The sequence below is a fragment of the Clupea harengus genome, chromosome 4 (assembly GCF_900700415.2).
Source record: "Clupea harengus chromosome 4, Ch_v2.0.2, whole genome shotgun sequence".
Taxonomy (NCBI): Eukaryota; Metazoa; Chordata; class Actinopteri; order Clupeiformes; family Clupeidae; genus Clupea; species Clupea harengus.
In genome coordinates, this window is record NC_045155.1 from 14311105 (window position 1) to 14334953 (window position 23849).

At 47.2% G+C, this 23849-nt stretch overlaps 1 protein-coding gene across 1 annotated transcript; it reads left to right on the forward strand.

Moving 5' to 3' along the window:
* The first annotated feature begins 2092 nt into the window (after positions 1–2092).
* Positions 2093–23379, forward strand: epha2b (eph receptor A2 b). The gene is made up of 17 exons (XM_012826043.3): positions 2093–2270; positions 2999–3066; positions 4466–5117; positions 14060–14215; positions 14367–14702; positions 15098–15216; positions 15354–15537; positions 15785–15881; positions 16607–16659; positions 16809–16934; positions 17986–18171; positions 18319–18380; positions 18574–18783; positions 18927–19076; positions 19335–19528; positions 20092–20247; positions 21637–23379. Exons 1-17 carry the CDS (start codon positions 2189–2191, stop codon positions 21743–21745), a joined length of 2940 nt encoding a protein of 979 aa, XP_012681497.2. The 5' UTR covers positions 2093–2188; the 3' UTR covers positions 21746–23379.
* Positions 23380–23849: the final 470 nt, after the last annotated feature.

Genomic DNA, 23849 nt, shown 5'->3' on the forward strand with positions numbered 1-23849 from the left:
TCCGGGGCCTGAACAAACGCAGTGAGAAGAGCCCAGTGGCCATGGCAGAAAATGTATATGCTGAGGCATACATGTGCTCACACTTGTTTCCTTAGCCCACACTTGTCGCTGTATGTTGATGGGCTGCCAACAATGGGCCTGCTGTTCCCCTCAAGCCTTCTGCTGGGTAGACTCACACCTGTGCCTGGCAGCCCTCCCATCCAGTTCCTACCACCCCTCCTCCTCTGTGCATTCACTTAGTTTCTTCTTCTCTCCTTCTCTATGTCTCTCTGTCTTTCTCTCGTTCAGAGAGTATTTTTATACATGGGACTGTATTTTGCTATGATCTCTCTCTCTCTCTCTCTCTCTCTCTCTCTCTCTCTCTCAAAGGACACGAGAGAAAAGTCCCTGAAGTCCCACAAAAAAAGGGCTGGGCAACTCGGAGGAGTGTGGTTTTACCAATGATATGCACAAAAGCTTTGTGGGCATTGGAAAATAGTTGGAGAATGTATTTCTTGTTCTGTCTTGCTTACTGTTTTTGCTCTTACTTCACTCTTTCTCTTTCTGTCTTCATCTATCCTCCGATTCTCTCTCTCTCTCTCTCTCTCTCCCCAACTCTCTATTTCATCAGTCTTTCTAAATATTTCTTCTCTTTCTCCATCCCCTCCATCAACCCCCCTTTTGGTTCTCTCTCTGTCCCTCTTCTCTCTCTCTCTTCTCCTCTCTTGGTCTTTTTATCCCTCTTCCCCCTGCTCTCGTCCTATCCCCCCATCCCTGTGCGTTGATATGCGTACGTGAAGAGAGGTGTGAAGAGGATGTGAAGGAGTTGGCATTGTTATCTGAATGGAGCACTGAAACCCTAGGCTTATCCCCCAGTGTGAGGGGGCTTTGTGGAAACTGTGGCCTTGGGGGTCCTGTAGGTGTGGGAGTGTGGACTTTGACATGGTTGGAGTTCGTACCACCGGAGCCAAACTCCCTCTCCTAGGGGTGACAGAACAGGAGCAAAAACAAAAAAATTGTCCACGTTGTTATTGAGTGCGTTTGATGCAATGAGCATTTTACATTGTGGTCGTTTTTAAAGTAGGACTCTCTCATTCACCACAATGGCATCGACATATGTGATGGTTTAAACGCTTTTCATATAAATGTTCAAATAATGCAGTCGTCACAATCTGTTATCATTGTATGAGAGCACTGAAGAGGAAAGCTGTCTTTGTGTCTTTGGGCCTTTTGTTTCGAAATAATTATATACTCTTTATTGAATAAAAATCAAGTTACATCAAGCAGCAGAATCATTTGGAGGCACCAATTCACAGGAGCACAAAAAACGTTGTTGCTCTCACTGTTGCTTTCAGGTCTGGCAGCTCTCACTGCGTGGTTTGACAGTTTAGTCCCTGAAGTAGCGATCTTCACATAGAAAGTCCTTGACTGCAAAATTCCTCCAAGTTGCTAGGTGATACCATTGTTGTAAATTAAACCCCACATTCAGGGTCCCTGGAGTACACCCTCCCACTCGATGTCTCCCACCCGCACAACCCCCTTGTGGGAGGAAACAATGTTTGCTTTATCACAGACGTATTCATGTCTTTCTTTCTGTTTTGAAAAGTTTCACTCTTCTTCCACCCACCAGGATGTATTTTGGATAAATTTGAAACATGCTTACAGTTTGCAGACTTTCTACAATGCCCTTTTGAGACAAAGAAAGATAACAGACACATAGGCAAAATGATCTATAGATATAAACATAAATACATAGATAGATAGATAAATAGATAGATAAATGGATATATAGATAGATATATAGACATATATATATAGATGCTAGATAGATGGATAGATAGATAGATAGACAGAAATAAATGAAGATAGGACTTTTGCATTAATGTTAGGTCGTTGTCAGCATAATGTTAACTAGAACAATGACTTACCTTACATCCACCAGTAAATGGCACAGGTGGGTTAGACTTTGATATTGGGCGGATCAGTTGCGACGAACGAACCTCGCAACCATAGCAGCCGTTCGCCAATGACCACACCTCCTCCCTATAAGGAATTCGACAAATTCCGACGGGCGGAGCCCATGACGCCGTGCATTTCTGAATGAGTCCTCGGAGAGCCGAACTACAACCAGTGCAGAAATCAGTACCACCGAGGAAGAAGGCTGCCAAGAGTGAAGTGGACTTGAAGAGAGAGAAAACGTTTCAATAAAATGGAATACCGTGGATTTAAGTGCATTTTGTTTTTTAACATATTTATTAACTCTATATTTATTTCAGAACAAAATAAGGAAGGTGAGTAGCCTACAATTTACCTCTAAGTTTTACTAACAACTTCCTTTAACATTACCGTCAGGTAGCGCGTGGTGACAGGAGGCTGGGTGAATGCGACATGTATGCAGTTGCATTCATTCGTCCAAGTTATGATAATTGTCATGCTTATTTGACACCTATATAAATGCCTTGAATGTGAAAACACTTTTCATGTTATCTTGTGTAGATGTATTATTTACTTTTTGGCAGCGTTTGTTGTTGACTAATGCCACTGCAATTTGAGTGATTTGGTTAATTTCAGAAACTGCTGTTGGATTTTGGATAATTGCTTAACGTGATGAAATCGTTCATAGACAATCCTTTAACGTTATTAATAAACATTTGCGCTAATTAACCGTAGCCTACCAACGTCAGCTAGCGTATAGGCCTTCTTTTAAGGAAATATTTGAGCAGCTTTATATAAAGATCTCACTCATCACAAAAAAAACATGTTACAGCAAGAGCGCAACAATTCACCTGTTTAACATTTATAAACACATTTAGACATTGCACTTTGAGTCTTGTCATGTAAGGGTAGAATATAAAGTTAAAAAATGAATTTACCATCAGTCATCGTTGTCAGTCTACAGATACTTTTTATGGTGACAACACATTAGCAAGTATTGTCCGAGACTGCAAAATAAATGTGTCTCTCGAAACGCACGGCCGAAACGCTTAAACTGAAACGTCTTTTTTCTGGTCTTTCACAGAAGTGCTCTTGGACATGAGCGCATCAGGGTCGGAGCTGGGCTGGTTGAAATGGCCAGATGAGGACGGGGTGAGTAACTTGCCTTGGAAAAGAAATATTGAACAGACAGTCACTCTTCACTGAGTGATTTCACAAGGCAGTTTCTATAGGGGAATTGTATTTACTGGTTTTAACAGCTGTTCTTAGAAGTCAGCGTCTGAGGTGGCGAATTCGCAGTCTTCCTCCATTTCTACATTGTGATTTAAGTGCGAGTTCCTGTTTTTTAAATTGGCTTCAAGGATAACTATATCAGGATTGTTCTTACTGAAGAGCAAGTTTCAGTTGCTCCTCAGGAAAAAGTTTGAAGGATAACTGCTCCTAGCTTTCTGCGTGGGGAATACTTGTGGCCTCGTGTGGTTTTAAAGCCCTGTCTTCAGGATTTTATAAGTAAGGGTGTAATTAACATTTAAAGTTAGGAGCATGTGGTGCTTTTTTAGACATGTAAGTTAGGCACTTCAGTGAAGCTGTCTTTTTACACTCGGTTTTGTAGCAGTAGTTTTGGGGAATGGTTTTCATTGAATAGTTGGACGAGAAAGGCCCGTTGCATTAAAAACAGAGGGAATTAGTTAATGCATGGGTGCCTGCCTTGCCTGGCTGCAGTTTGCAGGTTTTCCCTTTTGCCTCTCAAAACTTGACTGATCTGGAATGTCCATGCAAATTACTGTCCATAAGGTGATGGTGGCTCGGTAGCTACAAGTTCGGACATGTCTTCCCGTTGTGATGTTAAGTCTCAACATTAAAAGTCACAGTTAGTAAAATGTTTGTAATTCAAATAATAATTAAAATAATATTTGACATAGTAATGCTTGAGATTTTTCATGTGATCTATGCTAAGATTTAAACATGTGTACAACTGCCGTGAACAAACGGATTGAGAGCAAAGGAGATTTAATTTAAAGCACCCTGTCCAAAAAAAGCACATATGTCAGCAATGTTTGGACCTCATGTAGGTAAAATTACAGTCTTAATGAGCTACTAGGGTTTTTAATGAGGGTATAAATTCCTTTTCAACTAGGGTTAGGACTTCGAAACAGTATGGTCTATATATCTTTTATGGGGGCATTTGTTCTCCAGTTGCATGATTTTTTTTTTTTTCATTCCTATGCCACACACTGAGCAAACAATGCAGCACTCTGGCAATTAATGGTACAGTGGCAGCATCTATACCGAAACCGCATAAGCCTGCTCCAGGCAGAGCACAATGAAAGGGAAACGTTTCCCACTGTCCAGGCAAACTATTTTAACAAACATGGTTGGCCATGGAGAAATAAGGATATCTGTGAATATTGCTTGAGGCCAGTGATAAATCCTGTAAGGATCACTTGGTGATTGTTGCCTTCCTGTTCAATTGTGTGGTCAGAGCCTAAGAGAAAAATCTACCACAATATGGCATTCCTGATTTGTTCTCTGCTTTCTTTTTCCATCGCAGTGGGAAATGGCCCAGACGGTGGTGAATGGGTCTTTGCACTACAACTACTTTGTATGTAATGTGGAGTCACCTGCAGGCCAGGACAACTGGCTTCGCACCACCTTCATTCAGCGGCAACCCACAGCCACCAGAGTTTTTGTGGAGCTGCGATTTGTGGTGCGGGACTGCAACTCCTTCAACGGCGCCTCGCTCACCTGCAAGGAGACCTTCAACCTCTACGCCTCCGACTCCGATGTGGACATTGGCACCAGCTTTCGCAAGAACCACTTCCGCAAGGTGGCCACTATTGCCCCTGATGAGATCTCAAGGGTGGGTGAGCTGAAGATCAACACCGAGACCCGGGTGGTTGAGAACCTCAGTCGCAAGGGCTTCTACTTGGCCTTCCAGGACATCGGGGCCTGCGTGGCCTTGTACTCTGTTAGGGTTTACTACAAGATCTGCCCGGCTACAATCAAGAGCCTGGCGGCCTTCCCCGAGACTGTGGCTGGGGGGGACAAGCAAAATCTGCGCAAGGTGGCGGGCGAGTGCGTGGAGAACGCCGTGAGTGAGGACCAGCCCCTCATCTACTGCACGGTGGACGGCGAGTGGGTGGTGCCCGTCGGCCAGTGCCAGTGCCGTGCGGGATACGCGGCCGCCGGCGATGTGTGCCAAGGTAAGAGATAACTTCCCGTTTGACACACTCTCCGGTCTTTCTGCCTGCGGATGCCACAGGATTTGTTTTTAATGGGAATTAAATGGCTCATAGAGCAGGAATTCTGCCCCCTGGTACATTGACTCCCATGAAAAGGAATGGAATGCCTTAACTGCCCTGAGCAAGTCACTGCATCATCTGTGACCGTAAACAATAAATGCTGGTAGTTAGTGTGGCCACAGGTCACTTCGAAATGAAAGGGGGAAGGAAAAACCGGTCGACTCGTAGCAAATAGTCTCTCATTTTCTTTACCCATCTCCCTGAATTTGCTGATTTATCTCTTTGATATGTGGATAGGAGTGATTCCTTTGAATAGAGCCAGTGGTGTGGAATTGAGTCATCCCACCCTTAACCTTTTGTGCATCCATTTCCTTATGACTGATATTAGTCACTATCTCAGGGGAATTCAGGGAAAGGCTTGTTACTTATTTGAAGAGTGCTTTTTTCTTACTTTCTCTTGCATTCTTTTAAGACTAACATGTTCATACCTCAAGTCAGTAACTGTAGCAAATGATTGTGCTCAAGGCGAAAGTTTTCCCTGGACTTGTTCACGACATGCCTACAGAGGACATGGTATTCCCTGGCTCTGTTGGGCATTTAGCTTTTTTTCTTCCTGGCCTTGTTCTTTCTCACGGTGCATTCTGTAGGTGTGAGTTCAGTGGCCTGACATTCAGGTGTTTTGTGACTCAAACCGCGAGTGTGTGTGTGTTTGTTTGTGAGAGCCCAGGCATGTCGTGGCCTGTGAGGAGTTACTCCATTACAAAACCCTTCAAACTGCATCACTTTGAGAGCATTTTACTTTCCACACACAATCCTGCAGAGACAAGTTGAATAAGCTGAGAATGCATACAAACCTGTCCAATGAACAGTTTATAATTGAACACTTATAACACTCGCCTCACAGGTAGATGGTTTACTTATATGTGCAAACAATGAAGACGTATGGTTAAAAATGGTGTTCTGCTTCTCCTTGTGTGGAACCTGAACTCAAACATTTAGCAGGACATATTTGTGAAAACTGAGAACAGGAGTGGGTAAGAGAGGGGGGGGGAGAAACAGAGAGAGAGAAACAGTGTGAGAAAGGGAGCTAGAAAGAGGAAAGGGAAGAAAAGAGAGCGAGGCCATTTTAGAGGTGGGGAATGGAATGGAAAGGTAATAGAACAATGCGGCGCTGTGTTTCCAGCCGGAGATATTGGTCCCTCTCGCCCTCCCTCTTCTCTGCTGCTCTCCTCGGCTCTGCTCTCCGGTGCATTCCTCTCCTGAGTTTACTGAGGAGCCTCCCTGATTACGGCAGGCCTGAGGAATTCCCACGGGGAGTGCTGTGGGCCCTCACTCTCTCTCTTTCTCTCTTTCTTTCTTTCTTTCTTTCTTTCTCTCTCTCTCTCTGTCTGTCCCTCTCTCTGTCTGTCTGTCTATCTATCTCTGTGTGATGGATATATGGATGATGGAGGCCAGTCAGTCTCCACGTAGTCAAAGCACAGACGAGGTCAGATGAGGGGAAGCAGAAGAGATGTACAAACTTACCTGAGTTGTCACAAACCTCTCTACACACCCTTATAAAGACGGGAAGCCCTCTTGAACCAAATGCCAAACATAAACCCATGTGTTAATGTGTATACTCGCAAATACCCCAAAACCTAATCCTTCTTTCTCTGACCTCACCTGTGGTTTACATAATCTTTATTTGTGGGCTACCGTGCTCTTCAGAATGTGCCAGTTTCTATAGCTACATGACTCACTGTACCTGTCCACTGTGCCTACCCACTAACTGTACCTCTCTCTCGCTCTGTCTACATGTCTCACTCCCTCTCTCTCTCTTTCTTTCTCTTTTCTTTCTCTCTCTCTCTTTCTTTCTCTCTCACTCTCTCTCACACACACACACACACACACACACACACACACACACACACACACACACACACACACACACACACACACACACACACACACACACATGCATGCACCCAGCCACACTCTGTACCCTGTCCCTACTTGCGTTGACTCACTGTTGACACTGACACAATTTTCCGTGCTATAAAGAAGGGCCCCTCCTTGCTCATAATCTTCCGGGCACAAAGACACACATACCTTCTCTGACCACACAATGGCACATTTAGCTTGACCTGTGCTAGGATTGGGCAAGCCATGCCCATGCCCACACCCTGTGCCAGCAGAGACACAGAACGGCACAGTCCAAAGCTGGGCAACCATTAGTCAGGCATCAGTAAAAGGGTCATAAGCCTTCATGTATTGCTTACAACATGTGGGAGTACAGAGAGTGTTCTTTGGAGGGGTATGGTACAGCCAGACCTTCTTTTTTTCTTTTCCTTTGAGGGAGGCGTTCCCGATTTACTGTAATCTCCTGTTTCTTTTTCTACCCACTGGCTGGGACAGAAACTGTTGGTGACTGTTCAGGCTGGTGTGTGGTGAGTGACTGACTAGGTAGTAATTGACTTGGGTGTGTGTGTGCTCAAGAGCCGTAAGTGCTGGTTAGGCATGCATCTTTTTTGTCTTCCTTCCTCTGGGCTGTATTCCCTCTCTTGATTTTCTTCGTTCTCTCTTTCTGCATCGTGTTCTTGCCATGTGTTACACTCTTGCTCTCTCTCTCTCTCTCTCTCTCTCTCTCTATTTTTTTGCTTGTTTTTTTCTTCTTTTGTCTGCCTTTCTTTCTTTTAATTCTTTAATACTTTCTTTCTTACTCTCTCTCCTCCCCCCCCCCTCTTCATTTTGTCTGTGCGCCACTCCAATCTGTCCATTCTTCGCCTTTTTTTCCTCTCTCTTTCTCACTAAATGTGATCCGACTCTTTAGCCTCCCCTGTTCCCAATGGGGCTGGCTGCCCAGCCGTTGCACTGATATCGTTCAACTGTTTTTGACAGGCTTGTTACTGATGAGATTGTTTTTGGCTCGGAGCATGGGTCATGGAAGTGACACGCACTGAGACTTTCAACATTCAGTTTCGCACGGCCTCCCATGAAACCTCACGGAGCCGATCCCCAATGTTGTCTGGTGTCCTGTAAATAAACACGTTCTCCTCTCCAGCATCGGTCTCCACAAGATAAATAGATGCTCAACATTGATGGCCTACTCCATATGCCGTCCAGCTGCCTTAAAATGTCCATATATATTTAAAAAAATGTCTTGCTTGATAAATCCTTCAGATAAAGACCAATTATACATATCCCCTGTCTCGAGCACTGATTAACACTGGGGCCTTGGTCGCGTTATTTGACTCGCTTTACTTTTCTTTCACTGGCCACAGACAACCCCCCCGAGCTTCACTTGATTGGTGCAAGAGCTTTAAGGAGATGAGCAGCTTAAGGGACCGCAGCTGAGTGGTGTGGGGGCGAGAGACCTCTGCGCAACAGCGAGAGAGGGAGAGAGGGCTTGATAAAGAAATCAGCACACTGCTGTGTGAGAATGGGCGAGGAACTCATGCTGTGCAATTTAGCGAATTTGCTGGGCTGGAGCTCCCTATTGTGTGCGGGCCACTGGAGGTTACAGGGTAGGAGAATGCCAGTGAGGTACCGACAGAAAGGACGCTCCAAGCTTTGAAGGCTTTGTCTCTCGGAACGCAACACTGAAACTCGACCATAAGTGCTAGCCTCGGTTGCCATGTTGGCTAAGCGCTCCCAGGCCCCTTTGCGCTCAGAGGAGAACAAGGAGGCTGAAGAAATATGTTTAAATACGCGGCTGATGTTAAACGCTTAAGGTTGTTTCACCCCAACTGACCTATAATTACTCCCACCTTTACTTCAGGCTAATTTTCTTGGTTTAAGCCATTTTCCCCCGGCCTCTTCTGTTTTCTGTCATGCTTAAACTAAAGGCTTCCTTCAGTGAGCTGTCACTGTGTTTATCCCCCCTTGTCCCTCCCTCACAAATCTTGTTGAATTATGCGTTTACAACAGCACTTTTGTCAATAATGTCATAATATTTAGAGTATTTGTGAGATTCGGTAGACGGCGGGTAGATTTGTTGTCCTTAAGTGTAAATTTAACATGACCTAGTGGTTTGGGGTTCTTGGAAGCTGGGCAGTTTCAGGGAAAGTTGAAGGCGTGGAAAAGCCAGACACCGGTATCTTTTCTTAAATGACTCAGGGATGGGAGTGAAGGGATTCTTTCCACCCAAGCGAGAGGATGCCCACATCAAGCTCTGCTATGTTTGTCCGTGGAGGAATCCGCCCCCCCCCCCTTTTTTTTTTGGAGGAGTGAAAAATGTTTTCCCCTCCTAGAGTTTGGCCGAGGGTGTGAGTGTCTGCAAAGGTAGATGTGTATGCATGTTTAGATCGTAGCCATAGTTTCTGACTTGTCGGTGCCATGCTGTTCACTGGGGCAGGCTTGTGGTTTATGGCCGACTTAGTCCACACAGCCATGTTGGTGTGTGTGTGAGGGGGGTATGTTTCCTGTGCGTGGCATTCCAATGATGGAGAGCCTGAGCTGGAGAGGGGATGTGTTGAGTGCATTGTGCGGCCGGTGTGTGAGGTCAGCACTTTCCTGCCCAGTATCAGGGCAGTGTCACACACACACATAGACCCACACACACACAGGACGAGCGGCAGTGCAGACCGGAGGCCTGCTAATCCTCTGTGACCCTCCAACTCGTCGGCTCAGGGCTTTTCATTGTTGTGCTCATTCACTGGCCTTCATTCACTCACTAATTTTCCACATAATAAGGATTTTTGTTTATTGGTTTACGTGGCCTCTGTAAGCGGAAGCAGACTCACACCGGCACCTGAATGTGGGGAAACGGGGTCAGGAAAAGCCCAAAGGGCACTTGCTTGTTTTCGATGAATGTCACTGTAAAATAATGCGCCTTGTCAAAAAGGAAAACAAAAGCACATGAACCGAAGACCTGTGTCTTCAAATGAGCCTTAATAGTAGAGAAGCTTAGCTTCTTAGCTACTCCCATGTTAATTATATACAGAACTCCTCTTCCTTTCCTTTTGTTTTCTCTTCTTTTCACCCCTTTCTCACTTTAATCTGCGTTTTTGTCTTTAAGAAGGAGGGAAAAAGTGTGAAAAGACAAGGATTACAGCATTTATTGTTGTCTGCTAACGACTAGATGAAAGGCTGACTAGAATTGTAAAGCAGAGATGTAATTCTCTTACAGCTGTTCCATTGGCCTGGTAATCCCTTTGACTAACGTGCTCCCCATACCTAGATCACCCCCTCCTCCACACACTCACACACACGGGGCATCGTGTTACGACTGCCCCTCCACCCACAGTCCCACGCATTGTTGAGCATAGCCACAAGGCCACTCAGACTTGACAGGCTGTCACGCACTCCCAAAAAACACACTCTCCACACAAAGCATCAAGAAGCTTGTCAGCAGAAAGAGGGGCTAGAGAGACAAGAAAAAAAATGCAACAATTTGACCAAGGGAAAGAAAATAACAAAAAAGAAACGGCCAAAGAAACGTTGATGGATGTTTTTTTTTCTTCTTCTTCTTCTTTTAGGCCCATTCCTGCCACGGCATGTTTTGTTCTTGATAACAGTCTCTGTTCCTAGTGATGCTTTTTCTCATGTGATTTGCTTTTCCCCTTCTGCCTCTCTCCACGGACACTACTTCTGGAGTTGACCTCTCACCCCGGTGAAACGAGTCCCTGGCTGCTGTCCTCACTCACTGCACTGCACTGCACTGCCCTGCTCTGCACTGTTCTGTTTGTTTTTCTTGGCCATCAACTCCCAGCAGACCCGGCCCTTTAACTCACTGCTGCCCAGGCCCTGAGGCAGCCTCTGCCCGCTCACAGGCTAATGACTTTGGGCTTTGTGTTATTTTCTTTTGCTCTCCCTATGTGGACACCCACACCCCTCCCCTCCCCTTCGCCCCCTGCCCCACTTCAGTCCCCTGCACTCTCCCTCTGACAGACTCCAGTCCTTATGGGATTCCTCATGTCTAGCCGCTATTTATGCCTTTATCTATCTATCCATCCATCCATCCACTCATCCTTCCATAAATCCATCCATCCACTCATCCATCCATCCGTCGGTCCATTCATTAGCGTCGGCCTCTTGTCTGTCTTCACCCTTCTGTCGACAGGCCCACTCGACCACCGTGGGGCCAGGCAGGTCACAGGAGAACAGGAGATCGTGCTCTGTTCCCACAATAAACAAACACACACTCTCAGGCCTCTCACAGCCTAATCCCTTAAACACTGAGCAGGAGACTGCTTCTTCAAGGCTCAACGGGGAGATGTTTTTGCAAGTTTCTCAGCTGGTAATGGCAGCGGTCCTTAAAAGTCATATGCCACATTTTTTTCTTCTTCTTCTGTTCTCTTTATCCCCCTGGCTGTTTCTTTCCTCTCACTTTAAAATCTGTCTCAGCAGTGTTCTGTTGGGCTCTTTTCCTCGTCTGCTTTGATTGGCTGGCCTAGGAAGGAAGCCGAGCGTCAGCCTCGCGGTTCCTGCTTCCTGTTGTGTCCAGCGCACAAAGACAAAGCCCCCCGAGCGCACAGGCGCATTCCTTTTGGCCTGTTGGGCCACACAGATGTGAGAATCTCATATGACTCGCTGCCTGCTGCTTTGCTACTTTACTCCAACACTTTCGCGATTTCATCATACCCACACACCCACACACCCACACGCACAAACAGAAACACACCCAGCCAAATCACATAATCACCTGTCAGTCACATTCCCGGTGTGGCGGCTCAAACCAGTTGATATTGATTCACCAGTAGTCAACTGTTGGTTAATTGGCTAATTTGGTGGGAGTGGGATGTGTGCTTTTTGCTTTAATAGAATTTCAAGGCCAGTACAAGGTGATCCTCTCCACCCATCTCAAATTGATTAACTTCTCTTTCTTTTTTTTTTGTCCCTCAGCATTAAGAAGCTTGTCTCTGTGCTTTAGTGGCATGTGGCATCTCCACCCTTTGCAACAAGTGTTGGTGGCGAGCTGAATTAAGGAGCCTTGTGTGCCTGTTGTCCTGAGTGAATGGCCTTGCTGAATGCAGGACGGACCCTCACATGTGGCTGAGGGACGAGGGAGGGGACCCAAAGAATCTTGGGAGGGGGGGGAGGATTACGCGAAAGGGGGTGGAGGGGTGTGGGCATATGAATTGAGGCTCACCGCAGCAGCTGTTAAGCCCCCTTGGAAGTGAATGGAACAATTCTCTCTCCTCTCTCGCTTTCCCTCTGTCTCCATCTCCTCCTTTCTCTGGGGCCCCAGCAGGAATCATTATCTCCCCCCCCCTCTTCTGTCTCCACTCCGCAAGTCCCTCTGTCTCTCGCCCCTATCCCCTCGCGTCCGCATAGGTCGCGTTAATGAGTTGTAGTAAAAATGTAGCCGCAACAGCTGGCGCAGAAAAGGAGACCGGGGCTCAACTTGAAAGAGAAGAATGAGCAACATGCAGGCCTGTTTCTCGGACTCGGGGCCCAAATTCTTTTCATGCTAAGACTTTGCTTTTGAAATCGGAGCGTGTGTGTTTCTCATATACTTTAGGTAATGTACACCTCTCCCTGCCCCTCCTTTTTCTACAGCAAGCATTGCAACCATAAACAGCGGCCTCCTCGAAACAAAGCTCTATCCGGGGGGGAAGGGAGTCACTCTATAATCAGTTGTGTTGGCAAAATATTCAGTTGTTGGTTGGCAACCCAACCTGTAACAAATAAGTGAGCCTTTCATCCAATCACTCCTCCATCAGTTTTAGAAGCGTGACGGTGCACCCACCACCCCCACCCCCACCCCCACCACCACAGTGGTTTCGATTTAGATGGAGGTAAATTGTATCTGCTCCAACTATTGTCCCGTACTTGTTCTGACTTTCCCCTACCTGGCTTCTGACACTGAAACCGCTGCTGATTCTTCACATATTTTCACGTTCAACTGGAAATCTCTTCATCTTTGCCTGTGGCACTTTGCTACCTCTATCTACTGACATGCACTTGCAGACAATTTTATCTCATTGTTGATCTCTCTTCCCCCCCCCCCCCCCCCCCCCAGTCCCCACACCCTTCCACCAATCACACACACATTAATTTTCTCAGTCATCAAAGGCACGGGTTCACCTTACTTTCCGGACGCCTTGATCAGGTTTCATGCTTGATCTGACGGCCATAAAGCACATTAATGAGCCAAAGCTGATATCAGTGGGTTACTCCCTCAGTAAGTGAAGGGGGGGGGGGGGCAAAAGGAAGAGGGGGAGGAGGTGTGGTGGTAATGGGTGGGTGGTGGATGGAAGTGGACGGAGGAAGGATGTGACCAACGCGTGCTGGAATGTTTTTGGACAGATGCAGGGGAGACCTTTTCATTTTTAACACCCCCCCCATACTTCCTGTTTATACTTTTTTTTTTAAATGTCTAAAAGGCTGATTGGTTGCATTTATATGTATATCCTGGAGTTGTATGCTTTCCACAGAAATGTCTCAAAGAAACACTTGTGCTGTATACAGAGGACAGCTCGGCTGTGTAGCTGTGATTATTTTTTCAGGGACGCGCTGTTGACTTCAGTACAGTATTGTGTCCGTACAGTGGGCCGGGATAGCTCATTGTCTGTGTTCTCTCAAAACCTGTTTAGTCTTCTGGTAGATGCAGTTTTTAAGCTGCTCTCTCGGTTTTATTCAGTTCGCTGTTACTCTTTCTCTACTCTGAAGTGTGCAGTGCTGACTTGCTTGACTGGAATGTGGGATGACTGGTCGTGTTTGTAGAGAAGAGGGGGGATGGTTCAGAGGAAGAGTAAAGAGTGTGCATTAGTCTCTCGTTTTTTTTGTGGACCTTGTGCACTCCCTGTCAATGGGGGAGGGAAAAAGCCAGACACTTCAAAAGCAGTTGCTTTAGTGAACCTCTGCGTTTGTTATGGACTTGACACAAGCTTTCAAAGGCGAATCTTTGTTGTATGTTTCTCTTTCCTCCTCTCTCCCTCTGTTCCTCATCCAACTCCCGTATGTGTGGTCTCCTTGCACAGGGTGTCAGCCAGGCTTCTTCAAAGCGGACGTATCCAGCGAGGCCTGTCAGCAGTGTCCAGCGAACACCCAGCCGTCTGAGGCAGGAGCTCTGATCTGTCCCTGCCAGGATGGTTATTACCGTGCCCCCACAGACCTCCCGTCCGCTGGCTGCTCAGGTGAGAAATACATCACCCAGAATTCTCTTGTCTGTTTCATTTCATTTCTATTTTCTATTCACTGATGGTTATCCAAGCTCTACCACCATTGCCAAGTTCTACCACCGTTTTGCTTTTTCTAACTCCTCCTCATTCCGTTATCATTATGAAGGTTTGCCCTCTGAACCTGTGGACCTGGCCGTCACGACCGTGCCGAGCACCGTGGGCAAGGTGACCATGTCCTGGAGTCCCCCGGAGGACGCGGGCGGGCGGTCGGACCTGACCTACCACGTGACGTGCGAGCGCTGCGACGACTCGGGCTGCGTGCCGTGCGAGGACCGCGTCCGGTACGAGCCCGGCAGCACCGACCTGACCGACACCAGCGTGCTGGTGAGCCAGCTGGAGCCCAGCGTCAATTACACCTTCAGCGTGGAGGCGCGCAGCGGCGTGTCCCAGTTCAGCAACCAGCGGGCCCTTAGCTCCATCACCACCTCCCTGCATTACACCGGTGAGGAGCCCGACCCAATCAGCTTTGCTTCACACAACGCCGTTTTTACATCACATTTATTCATTCATCAGGTGCTTTTGTCTACAGCAACTTACCATATAGTACAGATGCACATTTTGTCATCAGTATATGTGTTCACTGGGTATTGAACTCATGATGTTGGTGTTAGCACCTTACTCTAACACTTGAGCCAAAGAAAGTATTTGAATATAACTTACTGAAACAACATACACTAAATAAGAAGATTTAATGGTTTAAATCCCATTTTTCAAACAAAAAGAGATGTATCCAGCACAAACTCCACCCGTGTTTACATAGTAGTTGACTTGGCTGTGGTGTTGGGTTTTGTAATGCTGTTTCTTGTCTTGTGTCGTGACCTCCGTCCTCCTCCACAGATCCTCTGAAGGTGACGACCATGCAGCTGGATGAGCGCAGCTCCAACAGCCTGTCCTTGTCTTGGACCGTCTCTCGCAAAGCCGCCCACAACCGCTACCAGCTGATGTACCGCAAGAAGGTTAGCACAACACAAGAACTGGACTCGACTCACAAATCACTGAGCCTTCATTTTTCAGCATGGCAGCAAGCCCTCAAGTGCGTAAGTGTTGCTTTTTCCTGCTAACGTGCTCTCGTGTCACACTTGATCCTTGACAGGATGGAGAGGGTGAGACCTTCTCGTCTGGCACCACGTACACAGTGTTGATCTTGGAGAACAACTGGGTGCAGATCGGCGAGCTGGCTCCGGCCACGGCATATCTCTTCAGGGTCCAGGCTGTGAATGTCGACAACAGTCCTGTCAGTGACATCATGGAGCATGAGTTCACCACCACGGCAGAGGGTAAGGGAGGGGAGAGAACGGCCATTAATGATTTGTGTCTGTGACTGTGTGTGGATATTGTGTGTGTGTGTGTGTGTGTGGATATGTGTGTGTGTGTGTGTGTGTGTGTGTGTGTGTGTGTGTGTGGGTGTGTTTGTGTGTGTGAGTGAAAAATGACTCCAACCGCACTTCAGAGCTGACTACCCTGTCACAGCACAGTGAGTGTGTTTTTGTTTCATTCCCTCTTGTCCTTGTTTCATCTCCACAGCCCCAAACCAGGGCAACACCTCAGTGATTCTGGGAGCGGCGGTGGGGGGAGGCGCCATGCTGCTCATCGTGGTGGTGGTCCTGCTCATACGCAAACGGTCAGCACAACAAGTTGTCTCTCTCTCTCTCTCTCTCTCTCTCCCACTCTTTCTCTCTCATCCCTCAGCTCCGACCCTCAATCCCTCACCCTCAATACTCACTTTGTCCCCTCCCCATCCACTCCCTTCTTACCCAGTCCCTCCTCTTTTCTTTTTTTCATAGCAAATGATCCAAAAGGACATCTTCTTTTGCATTCATCACTGCTTCTCCTCAACCCCCCCTTGCCTTTCTCCTTCCAATTTAGCTGCTTTCAGGCTGCTCCTTGTATCTGTGTCTGTTTCCCTCCAGTCGGGAGGAAAGAATTGCCCCTGAATGCTCTCTGTGGCTCCTCAAAGGCGGCGTTCTAACAAGTAGCAGGTCTGAAAAGAGCCGAAATCAGAAGGGCACATTGTTTCAGATAAGAGGCGACTGGTTCTCTTTGAGTCTCAGTCTTTAGCAGAGGGCCCTGTGAAGGTGACCCCCCCCCCCCCCCCCTTCCACTCAGGCCCTGTCTGTCTGTGATAACCCGACCTCCTGTCACCACTTGGCAAATACAGGAACCTTTTTCATTTGAAATCAAAGCCTTCACTCTGAGAACGTCTATGCTTAGAAATCATTAACAGAACGTTCTCAGCATGGGAAAGCTGTTCAGAAGTTGCCCTTTTAACCAAAACTTGACCAGGATATATCCTAATTTTATCCTAGGATTTTTTTTTTAATATATATTTTTCTTTTTCATCTGTAGGAGAAGAGGGTCTCACACAAGGCAAGGCCCGGAGGACACTTACTTCAGCCCAGGTAAATGGCCCTCAAGCCCAATTTGAGTTATCCATGTTCTAAAGCACTATTTAAATGATCCATGTTTTATTGTCCACATAGCCTTTTTCAGAGTTGACTCCGTGTTAGACTTCCTCTCCTCATTCTGTTCTATCTGTTTCCCTCCCCAGAACAACTGAAGCCCCTGAAGACGTATGTTGACCCCCACACGTACGAGGACCCCAACACAGCCGTGCACAAGTTCACAAAGGAAATCCACCCGAGCCACGTCACCAAGCAGAAAGTCATCGGGGCTGGTTAGTAACCTTCTTGAAAAACACTCTACACCCCTCTGGGGACACAGTTGAAACACTGGGAGGGATTTTCCCCCCCTTTCAACATGTGAAGGCATCATTTATTTTGGAGTTGCTTGAGAGGTACAGTTTACAGCCTGGAGTGACAGGCGAAACACTGCCCCGATCAGAATCTGCGCACGGGATTCTTGCACTACATGTTTGGACATATTTCTGAGTGGCAAGTTGTTCCCCCCAAGAGAACATTTGTTTTCCAGAAAAAAGACACTTCAGCCTGATCCCCGGCTGTTTGCGTAACCCTCTCAGCACTCCCATTTCTCCTCCTCTCGTGTTTGTTTTCCACTCCTGCTAATTGAATTCAAAATAATACGTTGCTCCCTTTTATTAAATAAACAGTGCCTTAATTGAAACAGTAAGCTGAGTTTTTTGAGAGGATGTACCTCATTGGTCGGCGGTCTCTGACCTGTGGCTGGCTGGATTATGGTGCAGGGTCACCTTTACCCTCAGTCCACCCCCACAGGGTTTCCCACGGCCTGCCGCAATCTTTGCTTGTGCGAGACAGCTGATTCCCATAACTTCACCCCCCCAAACACTCACTCATTCACACACATTCACACACATTCACACACACACACTCACACACACTCACACACACTCACACACACTCACACACACTCTCACACACACACACTCACACACACTCACACACACTCACACACACACACACACACACTTACTCACATTAGAACATCCACCCTCCCCCACTCTATACAAGCCACTGACCAGCAGTGTCCAGTTAACCTTCCTGATGGATACCCTTAAGGAGCTTTGAGGTTGTTCCATGTGTTTTTGTTTACACTCCCTTGTCTTCACACCCTCATTCTTCTGCATCACACCCTCATTCTTCTGCATAAGCCTTGGTTATTGGCAGAGGATCTGGTCCATAGTTTATTCACAGCCCCTATAAAGCTTTGAAGTAAAAAAAACGTGCAAAATGTGGTGTGATGTATTTGTTTATCTCATGCCCCTATCCTCCGCCTGTGCTGTGCTGTAGGGGAGTTTGGGGAGGTGTACCGTGGCATCCTGAAAGTGCCCGGGCGGAAGGACTTAGCGGTGGCCGTTAAGACCCTGAAGCCGGGCTACTCGGAGAAGCAGAGGCAGGACTTCCTGAGCGAGGCCAGCATCATGGGCCAGTTCACCCACCAGAACATCATCCGCCTGGAAGGGGTTGTCACCAAGTGTAAGTGCCTCCCTTCCTTTCTGAGCTCCAGTGGTTCTAGATTGTGTGAAAATGTTGATAATGCCGTGAGTTAGTATGGTTCTGGTGGTACATAGAGAGATTTCTTTGCTTTCCTATTATTCATTTCACTTTATTTGCCCATTTCAGTCAAACATGCCATGATCGTGACGGAGTACATGGAGAATGGAGCCCTGGACAAATACCTAAAGGTGAGTCATATGCCCGTCTCAAACATCACCTTTGTGGCTACGGCCCTAGCATCAACCTTTTACAATAGGAGATTACAGAATGCACATTATTTAGGTCGGGTAATGGAAGAGAACTACGTGCTGCAGTGTAAAACTCTGGCTGTCAATGTAAAAAGCAGTGTTTATATATATTAATTTGTGCTTTTCCTTCCAGGATCATGATGGGGAGATGTCCTCCACCCAGCTGGTTGGAATGCTACGTGGGATATCAGCGGGTATGAAGTACCTGTCTGACATGAGCTATGTGCACAGGGACCTGGCCGCCCGCAACATCCTGGTCAACTGCAACATGGAGTGTAAAGTGTCCGACTTTGGCCTGTCCCGTGTGTTAGAGGACGACCCTGAGGGGACCTACACCACAAGTGTGAGTTTCAGCCTCATATGTCAAGTTCCCTTTCAAAGCACCTGTTATTTCATTGGCAGACAATTTTTTTTTTATGTGGGGAGCATTAATGAATGTCCTTTAAATGTCCATTGACATTTACCCGTGTGCTTTTACCACAACAGGGAGGTAAGATCCCGATCCGCTGGACGGCTCCCGAGGCCATCGCCTACAGGAAGTTCACCTCAGCCAGCGACGTGTGGAGCTTTGGCATCGTCATGTGGGAGGTGATGGCCTTCGGCGAGCGGCCATACTGGGACATGAGCAACCACGAGGTAGGCCACTAGAATTCCTTCTGATGCAATGAAATGTAACATGTGGGTGCATGTGGGTGGACCAGCAGGGGAAGGGCAAGCACAAGGAAAGGGAAAGAGTGTTTGCTGTTGTTTCATGTTGTGGTCGGAAATGTTCTCCTAAATATAGTCAGGCGTTGAATTTAAGGATGGTGGAATTCAAGAAGAAGGCAGAAGGACTCACACGAAGCATTTGAACCCTAAAGTCACTCTTTAATTGTTTGTTTGCTTGTTTCTCAGGTGATGAAAGCCATAAATGAGGCCTTCCGTCTGCCAGCCCCCATGGACTGCCCGTCGGCAGTGTACCAGCTGATGTTGCAGTGCTGGCAGCACGACCGCTCCAAGAGACCCCGCTTCCCTGACATCGTCAGCATCCTCGACAAGCTGCTCAAGAGCCCCGAGTCCCTGAAGGCCATCGCTGACTTTGACCCCCGGTAAGATTTCACCTCTGCAAGCCACTGGAACACTGGAACACAGGAGCGCAAACAGTGTGAGAAAACCCAGAGATTCTAGAAAGTAGACTGAAAACATGAGGTGTGTTCCTTTCAACCTGGCGTGCCAAGTGGAATCGGTATGTATGATGGGAGATGTTGTGACATGCAGAGTGGAGTGTCAGCGACCCAGGTTGATCTTATCATAGCATTTGCATGCCTGTAAAATACAAAGGCAGTGAGGGGAGAACTGCTACACTCAACAGATGATGGAACAGAAAAAACAGGTTTTCTTTAAAGTGTCATTTCCATGGTAGCTTCAACAATGGTAGTATGCAAGTAGTATGCTATGTGTCTTGTTTTTCCGTGTGTGTGTGTGTGTGTGTGTGTGTGTGTGTGTGTGTGTGTGTGTGTGTGTGTGTGTGTGTGTGTGTGTGTGTGTGTGTGTGTGTGTGTGTGTGTGTGTGTGTGTGTGTGTGTGTGTGTGTGTGTGTGTGTGTGTGTGTGTGTGTGTGTGTGTCTGTCTGTAGATCTCACTAAACTTTTTGTCCTTTTCATCTTCTCAGCGTTTCCATCCGGCTTCCCAGCACCAGCGGTTCGGACGGCTCCCCATTTAGGTCCGTGTCGGAGTGGCTGGAGTCGATCAAGATGAGCCAGTACAGCGAGAACTTCTCTTGCGCCGGCGTCGTGTCCATGGAGCAGGTGCTGCAGATGAAGAGCGAGTGAGTGCACCCCCCTCTCCTCCACCCACACTGCAGCACCGCTCTCGCGGGCAGACGGCCCGACCCAGCTATGGGTGAGCCCAACGTCTGCCGAGAACTGAATGGGGCGACCAGTATAAACAGTTGTTTGGTTCATGAGGTAGAGCGAGATCATATTTTTAGGCACGTTAGTATTTTGGCCTTAATTCTGAAACATATTGGAGCGTGTTTTCCATATTTTGTCCCCAAAAGCCAGTAATTTAATGACCCGAGTATGTGTGTTGGTTACAGGGATTACCAGTCTGGGCCGCAGACCAGCATACTTTACTATATCTGGCAGAGGTAGTTATAATGCCATATCATAAGGTGTAATTAATATTCAACCGTCTAACAAGGTGCTTACTCACTTTTATTGTCCAATAAAAGGCCTGAATTGCTGTGAGGTCATTGTCGTCGCAGTTGCAAGGAAAAGGGAAAGAGGAAGAGGGAAAGAATAGGCTTTTTTTCCCCCCTTAGCAGCCTGGTGGTGGTGGTGGCTTGCGGCCGGCCTCCCTCCCTTCTTTCTTCCATCCCTCCCTTCCTCCTTCCATCTCTCGTATCCCTCCCAATTGCCCACAGCACTGGTCCAGCGCAGAGCTCCTCACTGTAGCCAGAAACCACCATTTCAGCTCCGGCTCGGGACACAGAAGGCTGTGTGGCTTTCTCTCCCCTCCATGGAGAGGAGAAGGGAATGCAGAGAGGAGGTGAAGGAGGGAAGGCGAAGAAAGGGAGAAGGACCCGCCACGGACACAAAGTGGAGGATTAGATGGCTCGGGAGGGAGGATGGGATTTGGAGGGGGGGGGGGGGGGGGGGGGTTGCTGTCCCATCTTTAGCCTGACAGGGGTGAGAGTTCAGGAGGGGACCCACAGTAAAGAGGCACAACGTTTTGGGAAAGCGGGGAGGCTGGAGGAGAATTATGACCACATTGACCCCTGGCTCTCTTCCCATGTGCGCTTTTAGCCCTGGAAGCTGGGTAAACTATGTGCAGGGAGGGGTCAGAAAGCGAAATAAATCCCTTTGATGTGTTTTTGTTATATTTTTCTGTGTGTTTTGTTTGACTTTATGGTTGTATGTTCCATCTGTTGTCATCTGGTAGTACTCTTAAAAATACCAGCAACTATTTACAAGTTTCCCGGTTTCTCTGCCTGCCAGGGGGCTGGTTCATGGCAGAGATGCAAGATCCTTGTTAAGTCATTAAGACCCTAATTAAAGATGTAATTAGGCAACTGGATCCGTCACTGTTCCTTGCGTGCATGGCTTTCTGTTTCTTGGTCTGTCAGCTTTGGGGGGGGGGGGGGACTCCTCTTGCAGCCAGGGCTGAGATTCATTGCTTTGGGCCTCTCTCACCCTCTCCATGTTCTCCTTCACAGGGACATACGGAACATTGGCGTCAGACTGCCTGGACACCTGAAGCGGATCGCGTACAGCATCCTGGGCCTGAAGGACCAGACCAGCACCCTGAGTGTGTTTGCTGTGTGAGGCAGACCTCCCCCCCACACACACACCCTCATGCCCAGTGAAGCCTCTGAAGCCCAGGCCCCCAGGCACTAGCTGACTGACTGACTGAACTCCACACTGCCCCCCACGCCCCCTTCTACCCTCACTCCCCCACACCACCTTGAGCTGCAGGGACAGCTCCAGAAGGGGGCGGACATCTCCCTCCAGCCAATCCGTGATGGACCCAGGCTCCTGGCGGTGTAACATGCCGCAGACTTTATATCAAGGAATGGAGAAGAGACACAGTGGGAAGTGGGAGAAAAAAAAAAAAAAGAAAAAAAAGCTATATGTCAGACCATGTATATGAGATATATATTTTTTGATATTCTATTTTTTTTTAAAACATTCAAAGTTTTGTTTGGTCTTCTTACATGCATGCTTCTTTTGGAAAAAAGAGTAATCAGATTAGATGTTAGTGTTTCTATTCTGCTGTGACGGCAGATCTGGAAAACTCGAGCGGGGCATATGCATGGTGATGCTATGTTGGCATTGCAATGTCTGTTAACTGTAGAGGGGCCCCTTCACCAAAGGGCATGCCGGGTACTTTTCTACATGGCCTTTTGTGAGGCCTTGAGTCGTGCCCTTATTTAAAGGGAGAGGAAGTGAAAGGTGGAAATGGAAAATTTCAATTTCATTTGAAGCTTTGAGGTTCCGATTATAGAAGTGCCTCAGTTCTTCTGAACATGAAAGTCCCTTGGGGAGAGGTAATGGCCGTGATTTTGTGTAAGCTGGCAATTTCTTGTTGAACCATTGCCTGTTTCAATGATATTTTAGGGTGACCTGCCAGGGCATGTTGAGTGATGTCTTTCTTGTGTACGCTGGCTTTAGAGGATGACTTTGTGGCCTTACTTTGAAATTTGCAGTGAAGACATTGTAAGCTTTCTGAGCCTTACCCCCAGACATCAACAGTTTGGGGTCTGGGAGGTGTGGGGGAGGAGGGAAGTGCAGAGAAAGAAGCCAGTCTCCTCTCTAGCATTTCTGTCATAGCCATGAAGTGCCGGAGGAACTTGGCGTGCTTAGAGGGAGACAACCCAGCGGGGGCAAAAAATAGCACTTAAGAGGAAGAACACCAAAGGCAACAATTCTGAGGAGGCCGGATGGTCACAGTTGAAATGGCAGGTTTGGTATCCTGCTGTAGCCTTGTCTCTCCTAATGAAGGGGATGACATTTAAAAACGGAACTAAAAAAAAAAAAAAAGAGAAAGAAAGTGGAACGGAGAGCTCCGGTAAGTGCCGAATGGAACGGCACGGGTCCCTAATTGGAAAAGCGGAAAGCCTGCAGTGACCGGGCAGAGCTTATCACTGCATCGAGTACACAAGGCATCGGAATACATAAGGCAGTTGTAGAGCCAACAGAAATCTAAAGCTTGCGCAAAGGTGGGCAAGGCTCCAAGCACTGGCAGAGTCCTGAGACGAGTCCAAGTGCTTGTCAAATAGCAAAGCAATGTAAATCACCAGTAGACATCCAGTTGATGGGCTGTTGGTTTGTCCACTGTACTGTATGTCAGCACATAATCAACTTATTTGATGATATTGCAGATTATTAGATTAGCAGTGCTAGATTGATTATGTGCTCTGAGATGTCTTATGCGGGGGTGAAAACACTCTTTCTTTTTTTTTGTTAACCATTCCTGAGGCTTTTCTTCATTCTCTCCACCACAAACCCTTCTACGGAGAAATGACTGAAAAAAAACCCAACAACTCAACACCACACGCTGAGTGAGAGAGGACATACTCTGTGACCCTGGGTCACATTAGACCTCTGACTGTCTGGGCAGTCACAGAGGATCTTGCCGGGACTGCTTGGCTCACCTCATCTGTCTCCATCTATCTTTCCTTTAACAATGAAATGTAGTAGTTGCTTACTGTGGATTTCACTTGGACATTTTTTTTTAAACATTGGAATGTTTAAATACAGATTATTTTTACTACTTTATTTTCATATATATATGAATTTGTTTTTCACAGCCCTCATAATGATTGTGTCTTGAACCTGATGCTTAACGAGTGTGGTTGTTGTGGGGCTGGACCATTGATGTATAGTGTTTTTTTTTGCAGTGGTTGCTTCCACTGTGACAAAGGGAAAT

Bases quoted from the DNA above. Each gene is read 5' to 3' on its own strand.
- epha2b (XM_012826043.3), top strand. From the start codon at position 2,189: ATGGAATACCGTGGATTTAAGTGCATTTTGTTTTTTAACATATTTATT. The intron at 15,882-16,606 runs GTCAGCACAACA...TTTCATCTGTAG, and splicing joins GTCCTGCTCATACGCAAACG to GAGAAGAGGGTCTCACACAA. The intron at 19,077-19,334 runs GTAGGCCACTAG...CTTGTTTCTCAG, and splicing joins GGGACATGAGCAACCACGAG to GTGATGAAAGCCATAAATGA.